At 42.8% G+C, this 24,865-nt stretch overlaps 2 protein-coding genes across 4 annotated transcripts in view; both read right to left on the reverse strand.

Moving 5' to 3' along the window:
• Window positions 1-14,424, reverse strand: part of LOC139553748 (collagen alpha-1(XII) chain-like) — an 84,107-nt gene extending 69,683 nt beyond the window's left edge. The window contains exons 1-13 of one of the 3 annotated variants that reach the window (XM_071366380.1): window positions 14,077-14,424; window positions 13,194-13,299; window positions 9,404-9,520; window positions 9,141-9,284; window positions 8,092-8,148; window positions 6,857-7,120; window positions 6,404-6,568; window positions 6,102-6,275; window positions 5,538-5,828; window positions 4,779-5,381; window positions 2,828-3,106; window positions 2,062-2,337; window positions 1,688-1,963 (exon numbers count right to left, since the gene is read on the reverse strand). In XM_071366380.1, the coding sequence (XP_071222481.1) occupies window positions 1,688-1,963; window positions 2,062-2,337; window positions 2,828-3,106; window positions 4,779-5,381; window positions 5,538-5,828; window positions 6,102-6,275; window positions 6,404-6,568; window positions 6,857-7,120; window positions 8,092-8,148; window positions 9,141-9,284; window positions 9,404-9,520; window positions 13,194-13,263 (2,716 nt within the window). In that variant the 5' untranslated portion in view covers window positions 13,264-13,299; window positions 14,077-14,424. The remainder of the gene's footprint in view (window positions 1-1,687; window positions 1,964-2,061; window positions 2,338-2,827; window positions 3,107-4,778; window positions 5,382-5,537; window positions 5,829-6,101; window positions 6,276-6,403; window positions 6,569-6,856; window positions 7,121-8,091; window positions 8,149-9,140; window positions 9,285-9,403; window positions 9,521-13,193; window positions 13,300-14,076) is intronic. The other 2 variants (XM_071366379.1, XM_071366381.1) reach the window with 2 other exon arrangements.
• A 3,026-nt stretch (window positions 14,425-17,450) lies between these two features.
• Window positions 17,451-24,543, reverse strand: LOC139553749 (cytochrome c oxidase subunit 7A2, mitochondrial-like). The gene is made up of 4 exons (XM_071366382.1): window positions 24,218-24,543; window positions 19,433-19,522; window positions 18,024-18,108; window positions 17,451-17,681 (listed from the first exon to the last, which is right to left on the reverse strand). Exons 1-4 carry the CDS (start codon window positions 24,233-24,235, stop codon window positions 17,626-17,628), a joined length of 249 nt encoding a protein of 82 aa, XP_071222483.1. The 5' UTR covers window positions 24,236-24,543; the 3' UTR covers window positions 17,451-17,625.
• Between the last annotated feature and the right edge of the window lie 322 nt (window positions 24,544-24,865).

The following is a 24,865-nucleotide window of genomic DNA, read 5'->3' on the forward strand; positions in this document are numbered from 1 at the left end:
AGACCCATCTTCCTAGTTGGGCCCCCCTCCCCAGACCCCAGTCCTCTTAGGTGGGCCTCCCCAGACCCCAGTTCTCCTAGTTGTGTCTCCACTCCCCAGACCCATCTTCCTAGTTGAGCCCCCCTCCCCAGACCCCAGTCCTCTTAGGTGGGCCCCCCTCCCCAGACCTCAGTCCTCCTAGTTGTGTCTCCACTCCCCAGACCCCAGTCCTCCTAGTTGTGTCTCCACTCCCCAGACCCCCGTCCTCCTAGTTGTGTCTCCACTCCCCAGACCCCCGTCCTCCTAGTTGTGTCTCCACTCCCCAGACCCCCGTCCTCCTAGTTGGTTCTCCCCTTCCCAGACCCCAGTCCCCCTAGTTGGTTCTCCCCTTCCCAGACCCCAGTCCCCCTAGTTGGTTCTCCCCTTCCCAGACCCCAGTCCCCCTAGTTGGTTCTCCCCTTCCCAGACCCCAGTCCCCCTAGTTGGTTCTCCCCTTCCCAGACCCCAGTCCTCTTAGTTGGCCCTCCCCTCCCCTCCCCTCTCATCCTTCTAGTTGGGCCTCCCATCCTCAGAGCTTTCTCTTCTAGACCACCCTGATCAAAGACGTTCCGGGACAGAACTCTACTAATGTCATAAAGCTGTCCAGAGACCTATGATTGGGCTGCCACGAGCAGAACGGATTGTGGGGGCGTGTCTGTTCTGGCGTGTGGGATAGAGTGGTCTTTGTTATTGTTGGGCTCCCTAGCAGCCAGACCAGCGTGACCCAGACCATAACCTCCTGCTGCCCTGGCCTGAATGGCTGCCTACTGAAACACCTATATCACTAACAGATGTCCCTCACACTAACTCACTGCACGTCAGTCCTGAACAACCTTCTAATACTATCCCTCAGTGTTAGAAAGAGGGGTGTAGTCTACAATGGATTTGGTACATTTTGGCTAACATTCTTGAAGACATAGGCTTAAGTATGCATCAAGGTCTATGGTTGAGGAGCCCAGTTAGCAGAGTAAGCCGTCTCTGATCAGCAGCATTGCTATTCCAAATGGTTTACAAAATCATTGAATGAAAATGCCACAAAAATATATATTTTGGCAAAACAAAAACTTGATTGCCAACACGAAAAACATTTTGGGACTGTATCGGACTAATGAAACGAATAACAAAAGATTTTGAGTGGTATTTTCCTTTAAAGTGATATTGAATGTGTCACATAAAATAATCTAAAATAACCCATATGTCCCCGGAGTGTGTAAAACTGCATGAGCTAGTCTAGCATGGCATGTGTTGGCTGTACTCAGGAGTGTTTTAGGTTTACGAGAGTACCCCCACCCATTTCCAGCTCTCCCTGCTTCATGGGCAATAAAGTAGAGCTAACCTACAGTCTGTCTGTGTCACAGGAATTACATAAAGTTCAATATTCCAGCATTTACAGAGTTTCCCTTAACACTCAGTCAGAGAAGAGGTATCCTGAGATATCTAGGAAGGATTTCTAGGGCAGTATGTTTTTCTAGACTGACATCCTACACCATGCCACATTGAGAAAAATGCTGATGTTCGACTCCAAAAACAAAGACAATGAAGATCGCCTTAAGTCATATTTCACAATCTCTCTCTCTCGCTCTATCTGTCTCCCTCTCTCTCTCTCTGAAACACAACCCCTTCAAAGCAGCCAAAGAGCAGACAGTTATAACAAACATAAGAGTTGTACCTTCTAGGGTGGTGCCTGTACCCAGGAGTGGGTCTCCCAGCCCAGAGGTGTAGCGGGCACTGACAAACAGCTCATATTCAGTAGCAGGCTGGAGGTTCTTCAGCAGAGCCACGGTGGTGTCTCCTTTCACGGCTATCTCCTTCCTCTCCCCGGTGCCGTCGGCTGGTTTGAAGGCCACGCGGTACTGGAGGACATTCCTGGGAGCGGCCCTCCATGACACCTTCATGCTGGACACGGTCTCGTTGAAGACACGGAGATCACGGGGAGAACCACGGACTGAGAGGGAAAGGACAAATATGTATGTACAGTATAAACTGCTTTAGCTATAGGTAAGGAATTGAAATGTTAGCAGCCACGCTGGTTAACTGACTGACCTTCCTTGGTGGTTCCGTCGACCTGCATCTTGTCTCCCAGGCCGGAGGTGTACTCTGCAGACACAGACACACGGTAGGTGGTGATGGGGAACAGCTCCTGGAGCACGATAGTGGTGTCAGGTCCGTTGGTCTGGGCCTCCAGCACCTCTCCTCCCCCTGTCACGGGGATGTAGGACAGCCGGTACCTCACCACGGGCCCTGGCGCCGCCAGCCACGACACCCGGAAACTGTCCGTGGTCTCCTCAGACACACTCAGGTCCTGCACCGTCCCTCGTTCTGGAAAGAAGAATGTTTAGGTTTTGTTTAGCAGTGGCTTGTCAATGTAATTTGTAAGGACAAAGACTCCACACCCAGCCTTCTGTATAAACTATTGAACTTGTGAGAAACATAAACTTGTGAGAAAAAGCAAAAGCACTATAACATATACACTCTTAGAAAAAAAGGGTTCCAAAAGGGTTCTTTGGCTGTCCCCATAGGATAACCCTTTTTGGTTCCAGGTAAAAACCCTTTTTGGTTCCAGGTAGAACACTTTTGGATTCCATGTAGAATCCTCTAAGGGTTCTACATGGAACCCAAAAGGGTTTTACTCTAAACCAAAAGGGTTCTAAACTTGAACCAACAAGAGTTCTTCAAAAGTTTCTCTTATGGATACAGCAGAAGAACTATTTTAGGTTCTAGATAGCACCTTTTTTTCTAAGAGTGTACTGTATCTCTTCACTTGATTATGCTGTGAAACCCCTGAATGTGTATGCTTTTAACCCCTTACCTTCCAAAGTGGTCTCCTCCCCTGACAGAGGGAAACTGTCTCCTTTGTCATACTGGGCGAACACGTTGACCTCGTAGGTGGTGAAGGGGGTGAGGTGTGGCAGGATGGCGCTGGTGGTGTCGGATGGCACAGCCAGGGAGATGTAGTCCCCAGTGATGTCCTCTGCCTTACGGAAACGCACCAAGTAGGACATGACATTGGTGGAATCGGTTGTCCAGGTGACACGGAAGCTTCTGGACGTCACCTCAGAGAACTCCAGGTCCCTGGGTGCAATCAGACCTGACGAGAGGGATAAAACACAATTAAGTGACTGGTTTGTGTTTTGTACTCACAGGAAATGTCATCGTTATGGCTTTTGATAATGCCAAGCAGAGGTGTCTATCTTATTCATTCAGAAAAGCTGGAACGGAACCAATGAGTTGAACTCATTCAACATCATTCACAGATCCATATTTGACAATTTATCTTCCATGAGTGTCTTGGTCATAGGAAACACTCGTCGTACTGAATGCTAGCATTATGCATTAAGCCGACAAGATTGCAACACATTCATATTAATAACCCCAGGACATTGCCAATGGCTAATTGTTTTGTGTTCTTGGAAAAGGGGGATCATTACTGATAATAAGTGCAGCAGATAAACTGATGTCCTGCTACTGTGGTGTTGAAAACTATCTAAAGTCCTGTTGACTTTCAGAGACGGGTGGCCTTTGAATTGGAAGGACATTTAGGTCAGAATAACAGAGGGTCCCCAGTCAGTTGCTATAGTGTTTAAAAACAGTAAACGATAACAAATGGTTCAACGAGCTCCCCTGAGATGCAGGCATATGGTTTTGTGATATTTTGAAGGCAGCATGCTCAGTCAGGGAGAGATAAAACAATCAGGGTTCTCCCCAAATAATGCAAGAAGGGCACTGCGCTGACTGGCTGCACCACAATGTAAAAAAATAAATAAAAGTACTATATATTTCTTTAATTATTTATTTTCTTTATTTGTTATCATTTAAGGCCAGGCACCACACCCTATTTGAGTATTTATTTGCTCTATATTGCAGGAAATGGCAGTTCCAGGTGTTCTCAGCAGCACCACCTTGTTAAAAAATCCTGGGGAGAACCCTGACAATGAATACCTCGCTTGTGTCTGCCTGACCAGAAGCCAGCTGGGGAGAAAGAAACAGACCAAGGCAAGGGTAATAATAGATTCAGATTATTACTCAGCCTTTTGTGTAGTGGAGATGTAGTTACATTATGATATCACTATTGCAGTAGCACAGTTCTGACCTGCTTTACCACAGCACAAATAACTGATTACAATGGACTATACAGAGTTCGAGGTCACTTAGCGGCTGCCACTAAAGTAACCCGCATGTATGGTTATGTAGCTATAGTTACAGGTACAGTACAGCCCAGAGTTAGCATGCTAAACTTCAAACAGGGGTATGTGTAATGAGTAGGGCTAGGAGTTTTTGTTGACCACATGACCAGAGCTGGAAAACCCCCAGCCCTTTGTTAAAAGGGTACGGGCATTTAATACTGAGACTCAGAAATTCCACTTTAAAATGTATGTCAAACAAAAACCAATGATTCTTAAACAAACCATACAACTCTATGCACAAGAACTACTATCAACAATGTCCACTGAAAATGTTACAAAAACACGTTTACATTAAGAACACTGCAGATGCTAAGTTTGGTAACATAATTACAGTTTGTGCTGTTTGTGCTGTCATTCTGCTACCAAACTTTGCATCTGCAGTGATCTTCAAGTAAATGTGTTTTTGTACAATTTTCAGTGGAAATTGTTAAAAGTAGTCATTGTGCATAGAGTTGTATGGTTTGTTTAACTTTACAATCATTGGTTTTTGTTTAACATACATTTTAAAGGGAAAATTCTGAGTCTCAGCACTGTTCTATTACCATGGAATTGCCTGTATGTTAAATGGCTACTCACTCCTCTTCTTGATGTTTAGGAGCTCTTGTTCGATCCTCAGGCAGATGGACTGGGTGAGCTCCTTGGAGATCCTCTGGAAAGCATCAAAGTCCTCCACAGTGTATACGTGGGTCGCTGCTGGGGCGTTAGCAATGGCTTCCAGCTCTGACCTCACAGCATCCTTCACCCCTACGGCAAAGATCTCCACATCTATATTCCTTAGGTTGGTGGCCGCGTCCTTGAAGGAGTCCGAGGACTTGCCGTCTGTGATGAGGACCATGACACGTGGGACGCTGGTTCGAGCACCTCGGGTGGAGATAAAGATCTTCTCCCTGACGTAGTTCATGGCCTTGCCCGTGTTGGTGGAGCCTCCGCGGTAAGGGAATGTCCGGACAGCCTTGACCACTGAAGCAATGTCATTATAGGTGTTCAGGGCGAACTCGGTGTGGGGGTCCCTGCTGTACTGGACTAAGCTGAGCCGGATCTTGTCAAGCCCGACGTTGAAGGAGTTGACCAGGACCTCCAGGAAAGCTCTGACTTTGGCAAAGTTTTGTAATCCGATACTGTAGGAACCATCGACCAGCAGGACCACGTCAGCTTGTACGTCCACTCCAAGAGAACATTCTGGGGTGGAAAATACATTAGATGTCATCTCTATATGGTCTACATTATGAAATAGGTTGTTCTTTTACATAGCAACTAAGTAAACTTTCAGTGAGTTAGTATGTGAGAGAGTGAGTGAGTGGATCACTGATATGCTGTTACAGAGCGTTATCTCACCCAATGACACCTTGACAGGCTGAGTCTTCTCCATGGCCAGGACAGCATCACTGGGTGTCAGACCCTTCAGGGCGAACAGGCTGATCTCGTACTCAGTCTCTGGGGACAGGTCCCGGACGTTGACGGAGGTCTGGGTGGGCCCCACGTATACCACCTGGCGCTTCTTCCCAGCCATCATGGGCATCAGAGTCAGCTTGTAGCCCGTGATCTCCCCCAGAGAGGCATCCCACGTCACCCTCATGGACTTAGAGGAGATCTCAAGTACTTGGAGGTTAGAGGCCGGTTCCACCACTAGAGACAGAACAAATGTAGTTTGGTTAGGCAACACTTTAACAATACATTTACAGTTACAAAGTTGTTGATTTGTTACATTGACCATACCTATTTCTGACAATGTACTTGAAATAGGTGAAGATTTAAATCAAACAATGGAAATGTGATGTAATACATCATCTATGTCTTACCGTCATCTATAATGTCTTACCATCATCTATAATGTCTTACCGTCATCTTTAATGTCTTACCATCATCTATAATGTCTTACCATCATCTATAATGTCTTACCATCATCTCCGCTCACTAGAGAGTTGAGCTGGTCTTCCACACTGGAGCACACCTGAGTGATGAGCTTTTTCTGCACTGCCTTGATCACATCAAAGTTAGGAACATTGTAGACATGTGTGTTGTGGGGAGTTGAGGCCATTTCCTTCAGTTCATCCTCATCTGCTCCTTTGATGCCTACATTGTGAAAAACATCTTAGAAATTAGCCTGAGAAATGGAGTACTCTGGACATCAGCCATTACAGAATCTCCAGGCACACACAAACTAAAAGCATTATAAGGATGTTCTCAAGAAAGAGCAGTACCTAAGGCAAATATTTCCACTCCAATGTTCCTGAGTCGTTTAGCATACTCCTCCACTGGGTCCTGGGATTTTCCGTCTGTGATGATCATGGCTATCTTCGGAAAGCCTTTCCTGGCGCCAGCCGCCTCCGTAAAGATGTTTTTCAGCAGGTAGTCCATGGCATCCCCTAGACACAGAGTGTAACATCATTTACCTTTAAGAAAATAGTGTTACCTAAAATCTTTCAGCGTAAGATAACATTTATTGTCTGTGGGCAGAAGCCTACCTTGAGAACAAGCACGGAAACAGAACATAAAATTGAAGATTTGCACCAATGTTCTAGTTACACACACAGATCTCAAGTTAGGATTCGGTCCAACAAGAATTTACAAATGATCTACAGGATATCCATGCACTCACTGTAAGGGATCAAACATGTCCAAGTAGGCTGTTTAGTCACACCTATCACGTATACCTGTCATGGTGTTTCCTCCCTTGTAGGGCAGGGTGTTGATGGCTTTGAGAAGCTCTCCTCGTTTGGAGTGGCGGTTGAGGGGGAACTCAGTGCGGGTGTCTGTGCTGTACTGGACCACGGCCACCCTGGTCTTGTCCTCTCCGATGTCGAAGGCACCAGCCAAGGCACTGATGAAGCTGCGGATGTGCTTAAAATTTTCCCTGCCAACGCTCCAGGAGCCATCCACCAGGAAGACTAGGTCTGCTATGGCATTGACTGAACACTCTGGAGGGGTGGAGATGGGGATGGGGAGAGAGGAAACACAATTAATTGTCTGAACACAATCTGACAGATTGGTGCATGAAATTGGTGCATATAATGAAAATATCTGACAGATGACATTCCAACAGTCATGAAGACAAAAATGTGTTTTTATGGACCAAATAAACACTGAAACGTTCAACGGTATTGTTCGGTTTTATGTTTTCAAACCCTAGTGGGTTTTTAAATCACAGATCCATCAGATTCTCTGGAACATCCAAGATGCAATAATTGGCAGGACTTCTATGAATGTCTTGAATCTTAGATCCCCTAGGTCTATTTGACTCTTTATGCGTATGTGCTTCTCACATCTTGTTATTCTCACCTTTTGAAGATTTCTTGATAAAACATAAAATATTCTACGGATTTAGCAGGACAATTAGGTCAATTGTGAGAGCGCTAAGAGCATTCTACCAGATTTTTTCCCGGGACTTCTGGTTCAATTTCCACCAAAATCGTACATAGTGGGGAAAAGTGAGCGTGTCTCCCTGTCAATCCACAGACTGGACTCATGGAGAGGCAAAGAACTCCAGTAAAAGGACTTCTGGTCAGAGCAGTAATCCTTTCCACTTCTTTCAACATTTAATTTAAAGGATGGACATGCACAGAGTTGGCATGACAGTGACGTCATCCCTCTTATTGGATTATGGGAGCACAAAAGGAACCCGTTTGCCTCAATGTGAAGACTGTTTTCAATTACGAATTACAGTGTACATTCTCAGCCACTGTCGGTCCACCTGTCTGCTCACACTGTGACAACTCAGCAGTACAGAAGGGGTATTTGAGGCTGAGGAAAATATTCCAGGGAAAACTATTATGATTATGATGGAAGTTCATGGAAAAACACAAAAAAGGTACTGGAAAAAATGGTACAGCTATGTGGACAGGCAATGGGCATAGAGGGGATTGGTTGACATTGAGATAAACATACTTACTGATTGCATCTGAAGTCTGAGGTCTCCTTGCTGTTCCACTTGTGTTACTGGATTGAACTGAAACACAAGAGAACTTGAACTGTTATCATGACATCCTGTGTGCCATATGCCATGTATAAATCCAAGACAATCAACACATAATCAAGCCTCTTCAATGGGATATCAACCACACATATAAACATATTTTTCCTTGTTCATTAGCTATAAATTATTAAAGTTTCAATAAACACATGTGATTTCCTTCTTCTGATGTGTCTAGAAGCTAACGCTATAAACTCTCAGTTGTTCCATTAAAAATCTTATGTTTTTCATCTCACTTGGCAGCTACACCATAGACAGCTGGAGGCCTGAAACTATGTAATTGGCCCATTGTTCCTATGGCTGAGTGATCTGATCTGAGGTTAAACCCTTTTGATATCAGTCCACATCAGGATTTTAGGAAAGCCATCTGACTTTTCACACAAGTTATTTTTAACCTTGTAACAGCATTAGAATACATCATGGGGCCCAAGCTTCCTGCCATCCAGGACCTCTATACCAGGCAGTGTCAGAGGAAAGCCCAAAAAATTGCCAAGGACTCCAGCCACCCTAGTCATAGACTGTTCTCTCTGCTACCACACGGCAAGCTGTACCGGAGCGCCAAGTCTAGGTCCAAAAGGCTTCTTAACAACTTCTACCCCCAAGCCATAAGACTCTTGAACAGTTAATAAAATGGCTACCAGGACTAATTGCATTGTCCACACCCCACATTTCTACACTGCTTCTACTCCCTGATTATTATCTATGCATAGTCACTTTACCTCTACCTACATGTACATATTACCTCGGCTAACTGGTGCCCTCTCACATTGACCCTGTACCGGAACCCTCTGTACAGGAACCCCCTGTATATAGCCTCGCTACTGTTATTTTATTGTTGCTCCTTAATTATTTGCTACATTTCAACTTATTTTTAAGTAATTTAAGCATTTCACTTTAAGGTCTAGATCTGTTGTATTTGGCGCAGGTGACACATGACATTTGATTTGATTTGAATATTCAGCACTTACTAGTGAGCTGGCCAAAGATGGGTATACTCTCCTCTGTGCCATCATAGGAGATGATGGACACTGAGTAGTCCAGATCAGGAGTCAGGTCTGTGATAGATGTCTTTGTAGCAGTGGCAGGGAGGTTCAACTCTTTGGCTGGTTCATCTGGTATATAGAGAATGGGTTGCCATTAGCATTGGTGCAAATTATCATTCAGCTTGGCATGAAAAGCTATAACTAGTAAGGCAAACGTCAATTAACGGATGAGATCAATAAATACGAACCTGTATCCGATACAACTTGTATTCTGTAGCCTTGTATCCTGTGCGATGGTTTTCTCCATGACATTTGCACTGTGTTCTCATTTAGAATTTTAAATTTCAAGTCTGAGGGGGGCTCCACTGCAAACAAGAGAGGAACTGATGTTAACTTACATGTAAGCAAAACATGGGTATGAGTATATAAGTGTTGATCAAGTATTTTCAGCAAGGCATTTTATATCAAGCATTCACATTTAGCCCAACGATAAACACTTCATGACTGAAGTTGAGACGTTCATTGTTGAGGGAGACAAAAACCCACATCCATGGTAAATGTGACAAAAAATAAACTTACAACAACATTTAAAAAGTGTGAGAAGCCATTTTGGAAAACAAAATGGCATTTGTTTGAGTTGCACAACCAGGTGACCCTAGTCAGCAACTCAAGCACCGGAAGTCTGGAGTAAACAACATTAATACAGAACAACTCCACACAAAACTCCCCTAAGGACAAACATTGAGTGAACCATCCAATACATGCTGAGTGCAGTCATTACCACGCATGCCCAACCAACCAGCACCAACAGGTTGCTCTCAAGTCATGGAGTTGATTGGAACAACACACAAGTACAACAACATTTTCATTCCAACGTTACTGATTATACAATGGAGTCAAGATTGCCAGGTAATGTTGATGGCATTTGCTGATTTTAACACATGTTATATATACAGAGTATATATACATATTTTGACAAAGTATTTGTATATTTAGAGACTCTAGCACAAGTCATTGGCATACATCCATTGCAAACCTTGCAAAAAGAATACACAATGTGTCACGGGAGACTGTTGTGTACGTTCTTTTCATTGGCAGAGTGAACAAGATGGCATGAGGTGCTGGGATACTGCTTGCCTTACACAGGCAAAATGAAGAGAGAGTTGAGATACAGAGGAAAATAATTTACAAATATATAGAAAATAAAAAGAATAAAACAACAACAGATGCAATCTGACAACTACACGCGTGTCCACATTGAGCTGGCTGCCACGGCACCATGCACATGTACATGAGAAAGTTGTTTAGAACAACTTGACAAATTGGATGAAAGTTCCCATGTACATGACGGACCACACACAGAGATAATAAACATATTTTAACATGATATTCTTCCTCAGTTGGGGTTCACATGCAACCTATTTAGATCAGCTGAGTGTTGAGTGACATTTCACCTTTATGTGAGTACAGTTAAATGGGAAACAAAAGTGTTTGGACATATAAACATGTACTTGAGGGTAAACAGAATAACAAGATAGCTAGAACTGTGAGAATGTAAGAGTATTAACATCTACGAAGTGAGGTGCTGTAGGAGTGCCTCTTCCTCCTCTAGCCTATGTCTGTATAGGCACTTCTTATATGCTACATACTATAGTCCATGATTATGGTGAGTATGTGATGAAGACATACATGCTAAGGCTGGCCTTGCAGACCATGTCAGCAGGTGGGTGGCATGCAAGTTGTTGAGGAAGGGCAGTGGGATGGGATGCAAGAATATCATTGTAAAATACCCACTGAGAAAGCCACAGCTCAGGACACACTGAATGCACAGGCGGACAACAACTAGGACCTGAGCTAAGCTGCTATTGGTACACAGTAAAGGAGGATCACCAACCTGACATCAATTCAGGGGGCCCGGGAAAGCTCCCCTCATGTCTCCAAGAAAGTCTCTGAACAAGAATAAATAAACCCACTTGGGGGTAGGGAGGGGAGTTGAGTAAAGGGGAGATGGGGAGGGGAGATGGAGGGGGAAGTTGGGTAAGGAAAGTGGGTTGGGAGGTTGTTTTCACTCACAAGAGCAAAGAGCTGTGTCACTTTACTCAAGTTGTTTGAGCATCTTTGTAGAAAAAGTCGCAAATAGTTGGAAACACAGTTGTTACAGAGTTGTTACTGCGCATATTTTCTGTTCAATCTTCTCATCTTGCATTTTAACGTACTTTACTAAAACAAGACATTGGAAAAAATCATTGAAGATATAAAACAATCACAATAAACATTGGTGGATATCTTTCAGTAAAGTTCCCTCAACAGGTGTGGATGCAAATCACAGCAACCTGCCTGACCAGAGGACACCTCTGCCTTCCCCATGAGCCAGACTCTGGCTACTGTCAGTAACCTTAGTCTACAGACAGTCAGTCATTCAGAGGAAAGAGCTATGACTCTCCAAAAGAGGCAGAAGGGATGCCAAAGCAATTTCGCAACATGTACTGACAAAAATGACTACATATTAACTTTCCATATGGATTGCAACTTAACGTTTTCGAGAATGCCCCATTCTCTTTGTCTTTGCCCTGTCTGAGGATTAATTTGCGATTCTCATATTACATATTTCCATTCCGTTAGTGAAGATATATGGGAGTAGACATTGGACTCCCCAAAAAAGCTTTCAGGGGAAATAATCAGAACTTTCCATTTTGGGTTTTTGTCTTTGGTCGGAAAATGTTTTTACACTTCAAAAAAACATTATAAGAATTGAATTCTCACGTTTTGAACATCAGGGATATTGAAACTATGATCTCACATTTCTACAAATGATCATGTCATGACCACTTATTTTGTTTGGCGATCGAAATATGAGAAATACTCAAATCTAGAAAAGCTAATGTAACTTAATTTTAGTTGACATAATTACAGAGGGGAATAACTAAACCATGAAATTATTTTCGTTTTACTTCTTTTTAGTGTACTTTTGTTTTAGAACACATAATTGAAAGAAGAAAAAAAAATCCTATCCAATTTTCAATGAAGGAATGACAATTGTGTCCTGGATTCTTTTACCGAACCATAACATCAATACGACTATGGTTACACATGATGGTTTCAGAGCCCTGTGAGGACTCTGACATCAACATAAAAGTCAGATCCAACTGTTGAGACAGTAATGTCACATACTGGGTATTACAGATGACTGTTGACGACATAATATCAGAGTCCCTGATTTCTCATTGGCATAGCTGGAGACATTTCCTGATTATGGTTTCATGACAGAGTTTGTATATGTCCTATCATAATTATAAAAACTAATTTAGAATATATTATATACATGTACCAAGATTGAGTTTATGCAATTGTAAGTATTCTGAAATAACTCATAATACATTACAGAACAAGAGAAGAGGTTCAGGACAAGTCAAAACAAGCACAATACACACATAACTGGGTATCATTTTATTAATCATACTGTACAATGCATCAGGGTTGTTTCCATGTGATAGTATGTCCACACACAATAAAACCCCTACATCCTAAACACTGTAATCAAACAACTAGAGAGAGGGGGAGAGAGAGAGAGAGAGAGAGAGAGAGAGAGAAAGATTTGTGACCTGTTGCCACAAGAAAAGGGCAACCAGTGAAGAACAAACACCACTGTAAATACAACCCATATTTATGTTTATTTATTTTAACTTGTGTGCTTTAACCATTTGTACATTGTTACAACACTGCATATATATAATATGACATTTCTAATGTCTTTATTGTTTTGAAACTTCTGTATGTGTAATGTTTACTGTTCATTTTTATTGTTTATTTGACTTTTGTATATTACCTACCTCACTTGCTTTGGCAATGTTAACACATGTTTCCCATGCCAATAAAGCCCCTTGAATTGAATTGAATTGAATTGAGAGAGAGAGAGAGAGAGAGAGAGAGAGAGAGAGAGAGAGAGAGAGAGAGAGAGAGAGAGAGAGAGAGAGAGAGAGAGAGTTGAGGGGTATATGAAAAGGTTTGGCAGGAGGGATAGGGGGAAGGGACATTTACCTTGAGCTTCAACTGTGGAGAATAACACAGCAACAAAGGCAGCCACCGCCAGCGACAGCCTTATCTTCATTTTTAGACGTTATGGGTCAGCAGCACATGAATCAATCTGAGAAGAGAGTTGCATAAACATTTTCAAACCCATTTAGTGTAGCGTTGGGAAGAGAGTGGACAGAAAGTCACGAGCCCTTGAAAGGGAATAGATTACATTTCCCTGACTGAAAGGGCATCTGCCAGTGGAGGAATTTACCTAAACCACTGTCTGGCAAGATTTGGTTCAATGAAAAGAGAGAAAAAGTAGGCCTATTTAACGACCTAACTTCTGTCACCTTATGCATGGTTATCTCAAAAAATAGAATCACTTTTTTTCTGAACTATATTCGTTAATAAGCACAAGTAGTCTAAAAAATGTATAGATTAGGCCCATATATTATAAAAGTATATATATTATGTAGAATAAAAAACTTTTGCCAAAACAATGTGCCCAATAGCAAATGTATCATTGCCTTAAAGTTAAGTTTTACCAATTATCAACTAATTTATTGATTACTTTGGCTAAACTATTCTCCTTCGATGCGCATACTCTCATACAGTATAATTCTTGATTCCACACTGGGTCCAGAAATAATCCAACATAGATGTGTTTCTTTATGGACAAACTATAAACTGAAGAATTAACGACCGCGAAAAAAATCACTAATCTTGCAGTTATTCCCAGAAATAAATTCATCTTTGCATTCCTGTATCCATCCAGGTCTTTGAAAAAGCGCATAAATAGCACATACAGATTAGCACAATGTCTTATTCATTGAAAGGCATTTATTTTGTATGAATTTTGAATTATTTCTAATCAACAGCAGGATAAAATAAAATATTTGTAGCTCACCTGGTCAATTCTGACAGAATAAAATCAAAAAATGTAAATGCAGTCTCGTTGAAGACTCCCCCTCTAGAAACTAATAGATAACTTTTAGGAGCTCTGGGTGTACCCTTCTCTCCTCTAGCTGGCTACTGGAAGCTCCAACAGCAGATGTCCAAGAAAGAAGTCTCTGTCCAAGTGGGTAGAATCTTTCCACAATCTGCTACTTAATAGGGGGCTGTTCCCAACTCTCATTTTACCGCCGCAAACTCTTACGAAAGTCCACCGGTAAACCTTGCCATGGTTTGATATATGAAACATCCACCAGTGGGAACACACTTCTGGAAAGTGCATTCTTTTCTGCATTCTTTTGGCACATCACGATCTTCTGTTCTAAGTGCCTATAACGGGTTAACAGGGATAATGTGAGTCACAGTCTATATAGCCAGTCAACCCTGAGGAAATTCAAATGTAGGCTATATTAGATTTTTTTTAAACGGTCTACTTACTATCTATTTCAGTGAAAGTATTTGTTCAATCAATAAAAACCACTTGAATTTACTATCCAAACGACCCGTTCGTGGATTTTCTTGTGGATCTCTCGGAGACTATATGCAGTCGTCCGGGCAACCTAGACTACCTGCGGGTAACTTGTACACATATACAATTCCACCGATTTTAAAACACAATGACACGGTCCTACATTTAATGACAACTGCAAACAATAAAATATATAACTTATTTAGTACAATTTCACTTGATTAAGTAATTGTACAGGACAGGTAGTCCCAGTGGTGTATCGGAGGGTATACCCACTTATTTTCTTATTATTATTCACTTCTTTATCCCCACTGTTACGTATCAAAGTGGTATAGTGGACGTGTATGTCGTATAAATTAATAGGACTGATGGAAAGGATAGGAATGTCTAGCTTAAAATATTGATAAACTATTATTTATTCACATTTTAGGGGCAGCAATGTACACACTGCAGTTGGCCTATGCATGGATATTCCAAAATGCAATTAGCGGGAAAACACCATTCTAAAATGCGCACCGCACATGCAAGTGGACAGATATGGAAATATCTGTTAGAAAGAGGGGGGACTTAAAGATGCAACAACTATCATGTTTGATAATATGATTAGGATAATGCCTTTATCTGCTATACAATGAAAAAACGTTGACATAAACCAATAGAACAGGGGAACGCATACGAGTAAGTCTATAAAAATAATTGCCTCCACGTTTCTACGGTGGGGTTTTGGCTATAGGCTACTTTGAAGCAAGGTAAGACAAGCTTCATAATATGAAGTAAAACGTCCAGGTTTAAAACAAGGAACAGGAAAAATATTGCGATGCTACTGATAGGTCTGTCTTCTGGTTAATTAGCCCATATCAACAGCCTTGAACAGCTTGGGTATCATTGAGGCAGTGTCACCTCTTCGGATGATTGTAAACATGGTGAATGGATCTTCATGGATCAGAAAATGTCATTCCAGTTTCCTCAAATCAAATCTACCTAGATAAAATGTCCCTCATTTCATGATCAGTGAGGGCCTCTAGTGTTTAAAAGCAGGAAATACATTTTGGGCAGAGCATTCAAAGTCAACTAAATAAGCAGAAGTAACCATTATCCTATAGGCCCAGGGGCTTTTGTCCCATATAATGGTTTATCTATTGGTTCATGTACACAATCACAGCTAAAAACAGAATTGCTATAGACAAAGTATATACACTGCTCAAAAAAATAAAGGGAACACTAAAATAACACATCCTAGATCTGAATGAATGAAATATTCTTATTAAATACTTTTTTCTTTACATAGTTGAATGTGCTGACTACCTGCGGGTAGTCACACAAAAACTTTCAATGGAAATCAAATTGATCAACCCATGGAGGTCTGGATTTGGAGTCACACTCAAAATTAAAGTGGAAAACCACACTACAGGCTGATCCAACTTTGATGTAATGTCCTTAAAACAAGTCAAAATGAGGCTCAGTAGTGTGTGTGGCCTCCACGTGCCTGTATGACCTCCCTACAATGCCTGGGCATGCTCCTGATGAGGTGGCGGATGGTCTCCTGAGGGATCTCCTCCCAGACCTGGACTAAAGCATCCACCAACTCCTGGACAGTCTGTGGTGCAACGTGGCGTTGGTGGATGGAGCGAGACATGATGTCCCAGATGTGCTCAATTGGATTCAGGTCTGGGGAACGGGCAGGCCAGTCCATAGCATCAATGCCTTCCTCTTGCAGAAACTGCTGACACACTCCAGCCACATGAGGTCTAGCATTGTCTTGCATTAGGAGGAACCCAGGGCCAACCGCACCAGCATATGGTCTCACAAGGGGTCTGAGGATCTCATCTTGGTACCTAATGGCAGTCAGGCTACCTCTGGCGAGCACATGGAGGGCTGTGCGGCCCCCCAAAGAAATGCCACCCCACACCATGACTGACCCACCGCCAAACCGGTCATGCTGGAGGATGTTGCAGGCAGCAGAACGTTCTCCACGGCATCTCCAGACTCTGTCACGTCTGTCACATGTGCTCAGTGTGAACCTCCTTTCATCTGTGAAGAGCACAGGGCGCCAGTGGCGAATTTGCCAATCTTGGTGTTCTCTGGCAAATGCCAAATGTCCTGCATGGTGTTGGGCTGTAAGCACAACCCCCACCTGTGGACGTCAGGCCCTCATACCACCCTCATGGAGTCTGTTTCTGACCATTTGAGCAGACACATGCACATTTGTGGCCTGCTGGAGGTCATTTTGCAGGGCTCTGGCAGTGCTCCTCCTGCTCCTCCTTGCACAAAGGCGGAGGTAGCGGTCCTGCTGCTGGGTTGTTGCCCTTCTACGGCCTCCTCCACGTCTCCTGATGTACTGGCCTGTCTCCTGGTAGCGCCTCCATGCTCTGGACACTACGCTGACAGACACAGCAAACCTTCTTGCCACAACTCGCATTGATGTGCCATCCTGGATGAGCTACACTACCTGAGCCACAGTGTGGGTTGTAGACTCCGTCTCATGCTACCACTAGAGTGAAAGCACCGCCAGCATTCAAAAGTGACCAAAACATCAGCCAGGAAGCATAGGAACTGAGAAGTGGTCTGTGGTCACCACCTGCAGAACCACTCCTTTATTGGGGGTGTCTTGCTAATTGCCTATAATTTCCACCTGTTGTCTATTCCATTTGCACAACAGCATGTGAAATTTATTGTCAATCAGTGTTGCTTCCTAAGTGGACAGTTTGATTTCACAGAAGTGTGATTGACTTGGAGTTACACTGTGTTGTTTAAGTGTTCCCTTTATTTTTTTGAGCAGTGTATATATTTTTTTTAGGTACAGAATAACTGTTTATATCAGATGTATTGAGATTTTGAAATGACAACATTCACATGGATAATACTTTGTATTGTGGTTGTTTTATTCTCTATGGTACATTCATTGAACAATCAATAAATATTGATCCCGTGCATGAAACAAATTGGCATTATTGACAGGACAAAAAAAAAATCTCCCAGATCATACATCTGTACAACAGAGAAGATTGATTTAGGGATGGAAATGGACAAGGGCACTCATGCCTTCTTGGGCATTGCTGCATTGAGGAGTTCATAGACGACAAATCCACTTCCTGTGAAGAGAGGAGAAAGATGTTTTATATAACAGGCATAGGGGCGGCAGGTAACCTAGTGGTTAGAGCGTTGGACTAGAACCGAAAGGTTACAAGATCGAATCCCCGAGCTGACAAGGTAAATATCTAAATGCTACCTAAATAAAGGTAAAACAAAAAAAATTGCAGGAAATGTGAGAAACTGGTATTTGACTCCATTGTTTGTAGTTAGACTTGATCTATATTATTTGATCATATGCTGTAAAAATTCCATTAGCACTTACAATCAATGTTACATTCAAGGAGGGTCATATCAGGGCTGTACAACATTATATAGCCAATTTCAGTGTAATGCATACTTACCAAAGACTGTAAGGGCCATCGTTGCCCTGTACAGAATAGCATCCTTGGCTCCTCCCTTCAGATGGACTGGTATGCCGTTATCTGCCTGTGTAAACAGGAAGAAGAGTAAATTAGCCCTATAAATTATATTCAGAGCTACGCAAAGAAGCCCTTCATAGCAACATATATGAATCACAAACTAAATGGTTCGGTCTGGGTGGTGGCCGTATTTGAAATGGTCTAAGCACTTTTGCACCACCTGAATATGTTGAATATTTCCTTAATCAACACACACTGCACTACAATAGCCCCAACTACTTTGTGAGATGTTTATAACTGCAATTAAAACAAGTAAAAGTGAGGAGAAAAAATAAGATTTATACTCATTGGAAAGCAAAGTTCTGCTTGCGACATATTACAGCCTAACCTAATACAAACGGAAACACTTACCATGAACATTATGACCTTAAAAGGATCAGGAATTTCTTAGGCTAAGATGAAAATCAACAACAAATTGCAGAAAAACAGCCTCCCGGGTGGTGCAGTGGTCTAAGGCACTGCATCGCAGTGCTAGCTGTGCCACCAGAGATTCTGGGTGTTCCAAGCCCAGGCTCTGTCGCAGCCGGCCACGACCGGGAGGTCCATGGGGCGATGCACAATTGGCCCAGCATCGTCCCGGTTAGGGAGGGTTCGGCCGGCAGAGATATCCTTATCTCATCGCGCACTAGCGACTCCTGTGGCGCCAGGTGTACGGTGTTTCCTCCGACACATTGGTGCGGCTGGCTTCCGGGTTGGATGTGCGTTGTGTCAAGAAGCAGTGCGGCTAGGTTGGGTTGTGTTTCAGAGGACGCATGGCTCTCGACCTTTGCCTCTTCCGAGTCCGTATGGGAGTTGCAGCGATGAGACAAGACCAATTGGATACCACGAAATTGGGGAGAAAAAAGGAGTAAAAAAAGATAAAAAATGCAGAAAAGCAATCATTGCTTTAGCAACAGGATTTTAAAGCAGGGCAGGTCAGCTATGGACATCCTCTGCGTGTTATGCAAGATTCAGCAAAGCACTGATATCAAAAGTCGTATCAGCTGTTTGCATATCACGCTGCATGCAAAATTAGTCAGCCCAGCCCAAACTAAGAGTGAACCTATGAGCAAACATCATAAATACTTATCTTTCAGGCTACAATGGTGGGAAAATAAGATTCTGTTTCCAGAACCTGAGAATAAAGTGCAAACTTTAACCTTAGCATTACTGCACCATTACTAGTCAAACAAGATTGAACACAAATGTTGACTGTCAAAATTAGGTAAACAAAACCAGAACAGAATTGTCAACTTCTACTTTTAAAAACAGTCTTTGAGCTTCGGTAGAGAGGTGTTCCATTCCACATTTCCACTCCATCGCCATCTGCCGGTCCTGGTCCCAGAGCTTACCTGGAACAGCTTCTGCTTCTCCTTGACCATGTTGTCAACTTGTCTGCGGGCACTACTGGAGATAGTCCGGCTGGACAGCTGCCGAAGACTCTAAACATATAGGTGATCAGGAAGAAATGCATAAAAATAAATGAACTGGAAATGATTACTGAACTATTTACATGTGCACTAACTAATAACCTTGCTTTAGCTACAATACATGACCAAAAGTATGTGGACACCTGCTCGTCGAACATCTAATTCCAAAATCATGGGCATTAATATAGAGTTGGTCCCCTCTTTGCTGCTACGACAGCCTCCACTCTTCTGGGAAGGCTTTCCACAAGATGTTGGAACATTGCTGCGGGGACTTGCTAAGAGCATTAGTGAGGTCGGGCACTGATGTTGGGTGATTAGGCCTGGCTAGCAGTCGGCGTTCCAATTAATCCCAAAGGTGTTCGATGGGGTTGAGGTCAGGGCTCTGTGCAAGCCAGTCAAATTCTTCGATACTGATCTCGACAAACCATTTCTGTATGGACCTCGCTTTGTGCACAGGGGTAATTGTCATACTGAAACGGGAAAGGGCCTTCCCCAAACTGTTGCCACAAAGCAGGAAGCACAGAATCGTCTAGAATGTCACTAGCATCTGTAGCGTTAAGATTTCCCTTCACTGGAACTAAGAGGCCTAGCCAAACCATTATTCCTCTTCCACCAAACTTTACAGTTGGCACTATGCATTCGGGCAGGTAGCGTTCGCCTGGCATCCGCCAAACACAGATTTGTCCGTCAGACTGCCAGATGTTGGGACGTGATTCATCACTCCAGAGAACGCGTTGCCACTGCTCCAGAGTCCAATGGTGGCAAGCTATACACCACTCCAGCCGACGCTTGGTATTGTGTGCGGCTGCTCGGCCATGGAAACCCATTTCATGATGCTCCCGACAAACAGTTATTGTTCCGACGTCTGTAGTGAGTGTTGCAACTGAGGGCAGACGATTTTTAGGAACTACGCACTTCAGCACTAGGCAGTCCTGTTTTGTGAGCTTATGTGGCCTACCACTTCACAGCTCAGTTGCTATTGCTCCTAGACGTTTCCACTTCACATTAACAGCACTTTCAGTTGACCGGGGCAGCTCTAGCAGGGCAGAAATTTGACAATCTGACTTGTTGGAAAGATGGCATCATATGACAGCGCAACATTGAAAGTCACTGAGCTCTTTAGTAAGGCCATTCTACTGTCCATGTTTGTCTACGGAGACTGCCTGGCTGTGTGCTCGATTTTATAAACCTGTCAGCAACGGGTGTGGCTGAAATAGCCAAATCCACTAATTTGAAGGGGTGTCCACATACAGTACCAGTCAAAAGTTTGGACACACCTACTCATTACAGTGTATATATACTGTATAATGTACTTCTTCTGCTAGATACTGTAGATCTAGCCAACAGAATTGGTCCATTAGAAAGCCATGTAGCTAGCTGTGATTCTAGACAGTTGAGCATAAATTATGCCGTGTTCAAAACCACTGGTAACTCGGAAATCTCAGACTTCCAAACTTTCAAGACAACTGGGAAGTCAGGGGAAAAACAAGCTCCGACTGGGAAACATATTTTTGAACGTCAACTCGTAATTCCAAGTCGGAAACTCTGGCATCTTTCTACAGCTCCGACTTTCCGAAGTGAAGATCATTGACGCCATGATTTGACCTAAAAGTTCCCAGTTGTCTTGAAATCACCATTATCCTCCACACACATACATTAAAGCTACAATGTAACTTTTTGGGCTACCTGACCAAATTCACACTTAGTTATAGATCATTCATTCAAGTTGAAAGCAAGTCTAATAAGCGGTAGATCTGTTCTGTGTGTACTATGTCTATGCTTCCCGTGGTAAAGGTTCTACGTCTTTTACTTTCGATTTTCTACACCAGCTTCAAACAGATGAATATACAATATTTTTAGTAATGGAAAATATATTTCATATCGGTTTAGACTGTACAATTATTATTCACACAATGACTGCTTGTTTTGTCACAAACTGAAATTAGGCGAACTATTAGAATTTTAGCAACCAGGAAATAGTGAAGCAATTTCTGCGTAGCGCATCTTTAAGTGTCAGATGACGTAAACCTTGTTCCAAAAAATGGCCATTCACATGACAAGTGTACGTGCAAACGCCACCCTTTACAACACTTGGATAGTTAGAGAGTTAGTCAGAATTTTCCTAGCTAACCTATGCAACCTTTACACTTGTGGATGACAATTCAAGACTGTGGAAGAGAATACGTGGCAAGCTAGGTTTAGCTGATTGACGGCTGGCATTTTCCATTTCTAGAAAGCCATTTCTCTGGCTTTCTACGGCTGGCCATGCTTTCCACCTGGCTACCCCTACCCCGGACAACAGCACTGCCCTCCCCTCTGCTACTCGCCCAAGCCTTCCCCATTTCTCTTTCTCCCAAATACAGTCAGCTGATGTTCTAAAAGAGCTGCAAAATCTGGACCCTTACAAATCAGCCGGGCTAGATAATCTGGACCCTTTCTTTCTAAAACTATCTGCTGAAATTGTTGCCACCCCTATTACTAGCCTTTTCAACCTCTCTTTCGTGTCGTCTGAGATTCCCAAAGATTGGAAAGCAGCTGCGGTTATCCCCCTCTTCAAAGGGGGGGACACTCTTGACCCTAACAGCTACAGACCTATATCTATCCTACCCTGCCTTTCTAAGGTCTTCGAAAGCCAAGTCAACAAACAGATTACCGACCATTTCGAATCCCACCATACCTTCTCCGCTATGCAATCTGGTTTCAGAGCTGGTCATGGGTGCACCTCAGCCACGCTCAAGGTCATAAACGATATCTTAACCGCCATCGATAGGAAACAATACTGTGCAGCCGTATTCATTGACCTGGCCAAGGCTTTTGACTCTGTCAATCACCACATCCTCATCGGCAGACTCGACAGCCTTGGTTTCTCTAATGATTGCCTCGCCTGGTTCACCAACTACTTCTCTGATCGAGTTCAGTGTGTCAAATCGGAGGGTCTGTTGTCCGGGCCTCTGGCAGTCTCCATGGGGGTGCCACAGGGTTCAATTCTTGGACCGACTCTCTTCTCTGTATACATCAATGATGTCGCTCTTGCTGCTGGTGATTCTCTGATCCACCTCTACGCAGACGACACTATTCTGTATACTTCTGGCCCTTCTTTTGACACCGTGTTAACAACCCTCCAGGCGAGCTTCAATGCCATACAACTCTCCTTCCGTGGCCTCCAATTGCTCTTAAATACAAGTAAAACTAAATGCATGCTCTTCAACCGATCGCTGCCTGCACCTGCCCGCCTGTCCAACATCACTACTCTGGACGGCTCTGACTTAGAATATGTGGACAACTACAAATACCTAGGTGTCTGGTTAGACTGTAAACTCTCCTTCCAGACTCACATCAAACATCTCCAATCCAAAGTTAAATCTAGAATTGGCTTCCTATTCCGCAACAAAGCATCCTTCACTCATGCTGCCAAACATACCCTTGTAAAACTGACCATCCTACCAATCCTCGACTTCGGTGATGTCATTTACAAAATAGCCTCCAAAACCCTACTCAATAAATTGGATGCAGTCTATCACAGTGCCATCCGTTTTGTCACCAAAGCCCCATATACTACCCACCACTGCGACCTGTACACTCTCGTTGGCTGGCCCTCGCTTCATACTCGTCGCCAAACCCACTGGTTCCAGGTCATCTACAAGACCCTGCTAGGTAAAGTCCCCCCTTATCTCAGCTCGCTGGTCACCATAGCAACACCTACCTGTAGCACGCGCTCCAGCAGGTTTATCTCTCTGGTCACCCCCAAAACCAATCCTTCCAGTTCTCTGCTGCCAATGACTGGAACGAACTACAAAAATCTCTGAAACTGGAAACACTTATCTCCCTCACTAGCTTTAAGCACCAGCTGTCAGAGCAGCTCATAGATTACTGCACCTGTACATAGCCCATCTATAATTTAGCCCAAACAACTACCTCTTTACCTACTGTATTTATTTATTTATTTTGCTCCTTTGCACCCCATTATTTCTGTCTCTACTTTGCGCTTTCTTCCACTGCAAACCAACCATTCCAGTGTTTTTATTTTTTATTTTACTTGCTGTGTTGTATTTACTTCGCCACCATGGCCTTTTTATATTTTTATTTATTTATACATATATTTGTTTGCCTTCACCTCCCTTATCTCACCTCACTTGCTCACATTGTATATAGACTTATTTTTTTTCACTGTATCATTGACTATATGTTTGTTTTACTCCATGTGTAACTATGTGTTGTTGTATGTGTCGAACTGCTTTGCTTTATCTTGGCCAGGTCGCAATTGTAAATGAGAACGTGTTCTCAATTTGCCTACCTGGTTAAATAAAGGTTAAATAAAATAAATAAATAAAAAATTGAATAACTACTATGTAGTTAGCTAGATAACTTACCACTCATTTAGTTAGCTTACCAAGTAGCTAGCATGTGTTATTCTAGCTAGGTTAACAATATACTGTATAAAAACAGCTATGTGTTTAGATCAGAAGGCTAACTTGATTGTCAAGCAAGTGTAAAATATCAGGTGATAGCTAGCAAGCCAACTACCCTGATAAAAAAGGCTAGTTAGTCAACGTTTAACGTTACACGCTAGCTTAGCAACATAGCTCGGTAGCTTAGTTAGAGTTCACTTGAGGAGGCATGTCAGATAACGGCAGTGGCCAAAAATAAAACATCGAATAGCGTACACAAATACATAACAATTGGTCGAATATATAATTGAACGCTTACCATAAGTTGTCTGTACATTTTAGTAAACTTCTAGGTGAGTGCACAAGGACACTTTGAAAACCTAGCTACTGTGCTTCCGGTGATATCCCAAGATTCTTTATGGCGAATAAATTGCAGTTGTCAGTCACTAGAGAGGAAGACGGTGAGAGTGGCCCAACTCGGCAGAAAATCTGTCTCCCTCCAGCAGGTGTCGTTTTTTCCGTTGTTTCGCCCACCAAGCAATGAGTTTTTGTATGGAAATCAATGAGAGTTGAATTTGGTCCCCCCAAAATAATGTCTTATTTGCTAAGTGAGGTTCATTTGATATAATGGAAGTTCCGTAATGCTTAACATGTTACGAGTGTACTGATATAATAAGGACACGTGACATCCCGACAACTCTGAGAAAAAGCACCTTATATGGGAGTTGTCTCGAGATGGCTATGCATATTCATGAATTGAGGCTAGTAGCATAGCGTCTGTAAAAAAATAAATACAGGTCAACAATTTACATTCTTATATCATACAAAACAGAACGCAGGTATTAACGAGAAAATATTGAAACAAACCAAAAATATATATTTTTTTAAACTATTCTAGTGCAATTGTAATCACTCTGAAAAAAATCTTATTGTAATGATTTAGAATTTTTTTATTCTTGTTATTGTT

The sequence above is a fragment of the Salvelinus alpinus genome, chromosome 25 (genome assembly GCF_045679555.1).
Source record: "Salvelinus alpinus chromosome 25, SLU_Salpinus.1, whole genome shotgun sequence".
Taxonomy (NCBI): Eukaryota; Metazoa; Chordata; class Actinopteri; order Salmoniformes; family Salmonidae; genus Salvelinus; species Salvelinus alpinus.

What these genes read in the sequence shown, in the direction of transcription:
- LOC139553749 (XM_071366382.1), bottom strand. An exon ending in AGAAGCAGAAGCTGTTCCAG is followed by an intron (nt 18,109 to 19,432) that starts GTAAGCTCTGGG and finishes CTGTTTACACAG; the next exon opens with GCAGATAACGGCATACCAGT. An exon ending in GATGGCCCTTACAGTCTTTG is followed by an intron (nt 17,682 to 18,023) that starts GTAAGTATGCAT and finishes CTCTCTTCACAG; the next exon opens with GAAGTGGATTTGTCGTCTAT.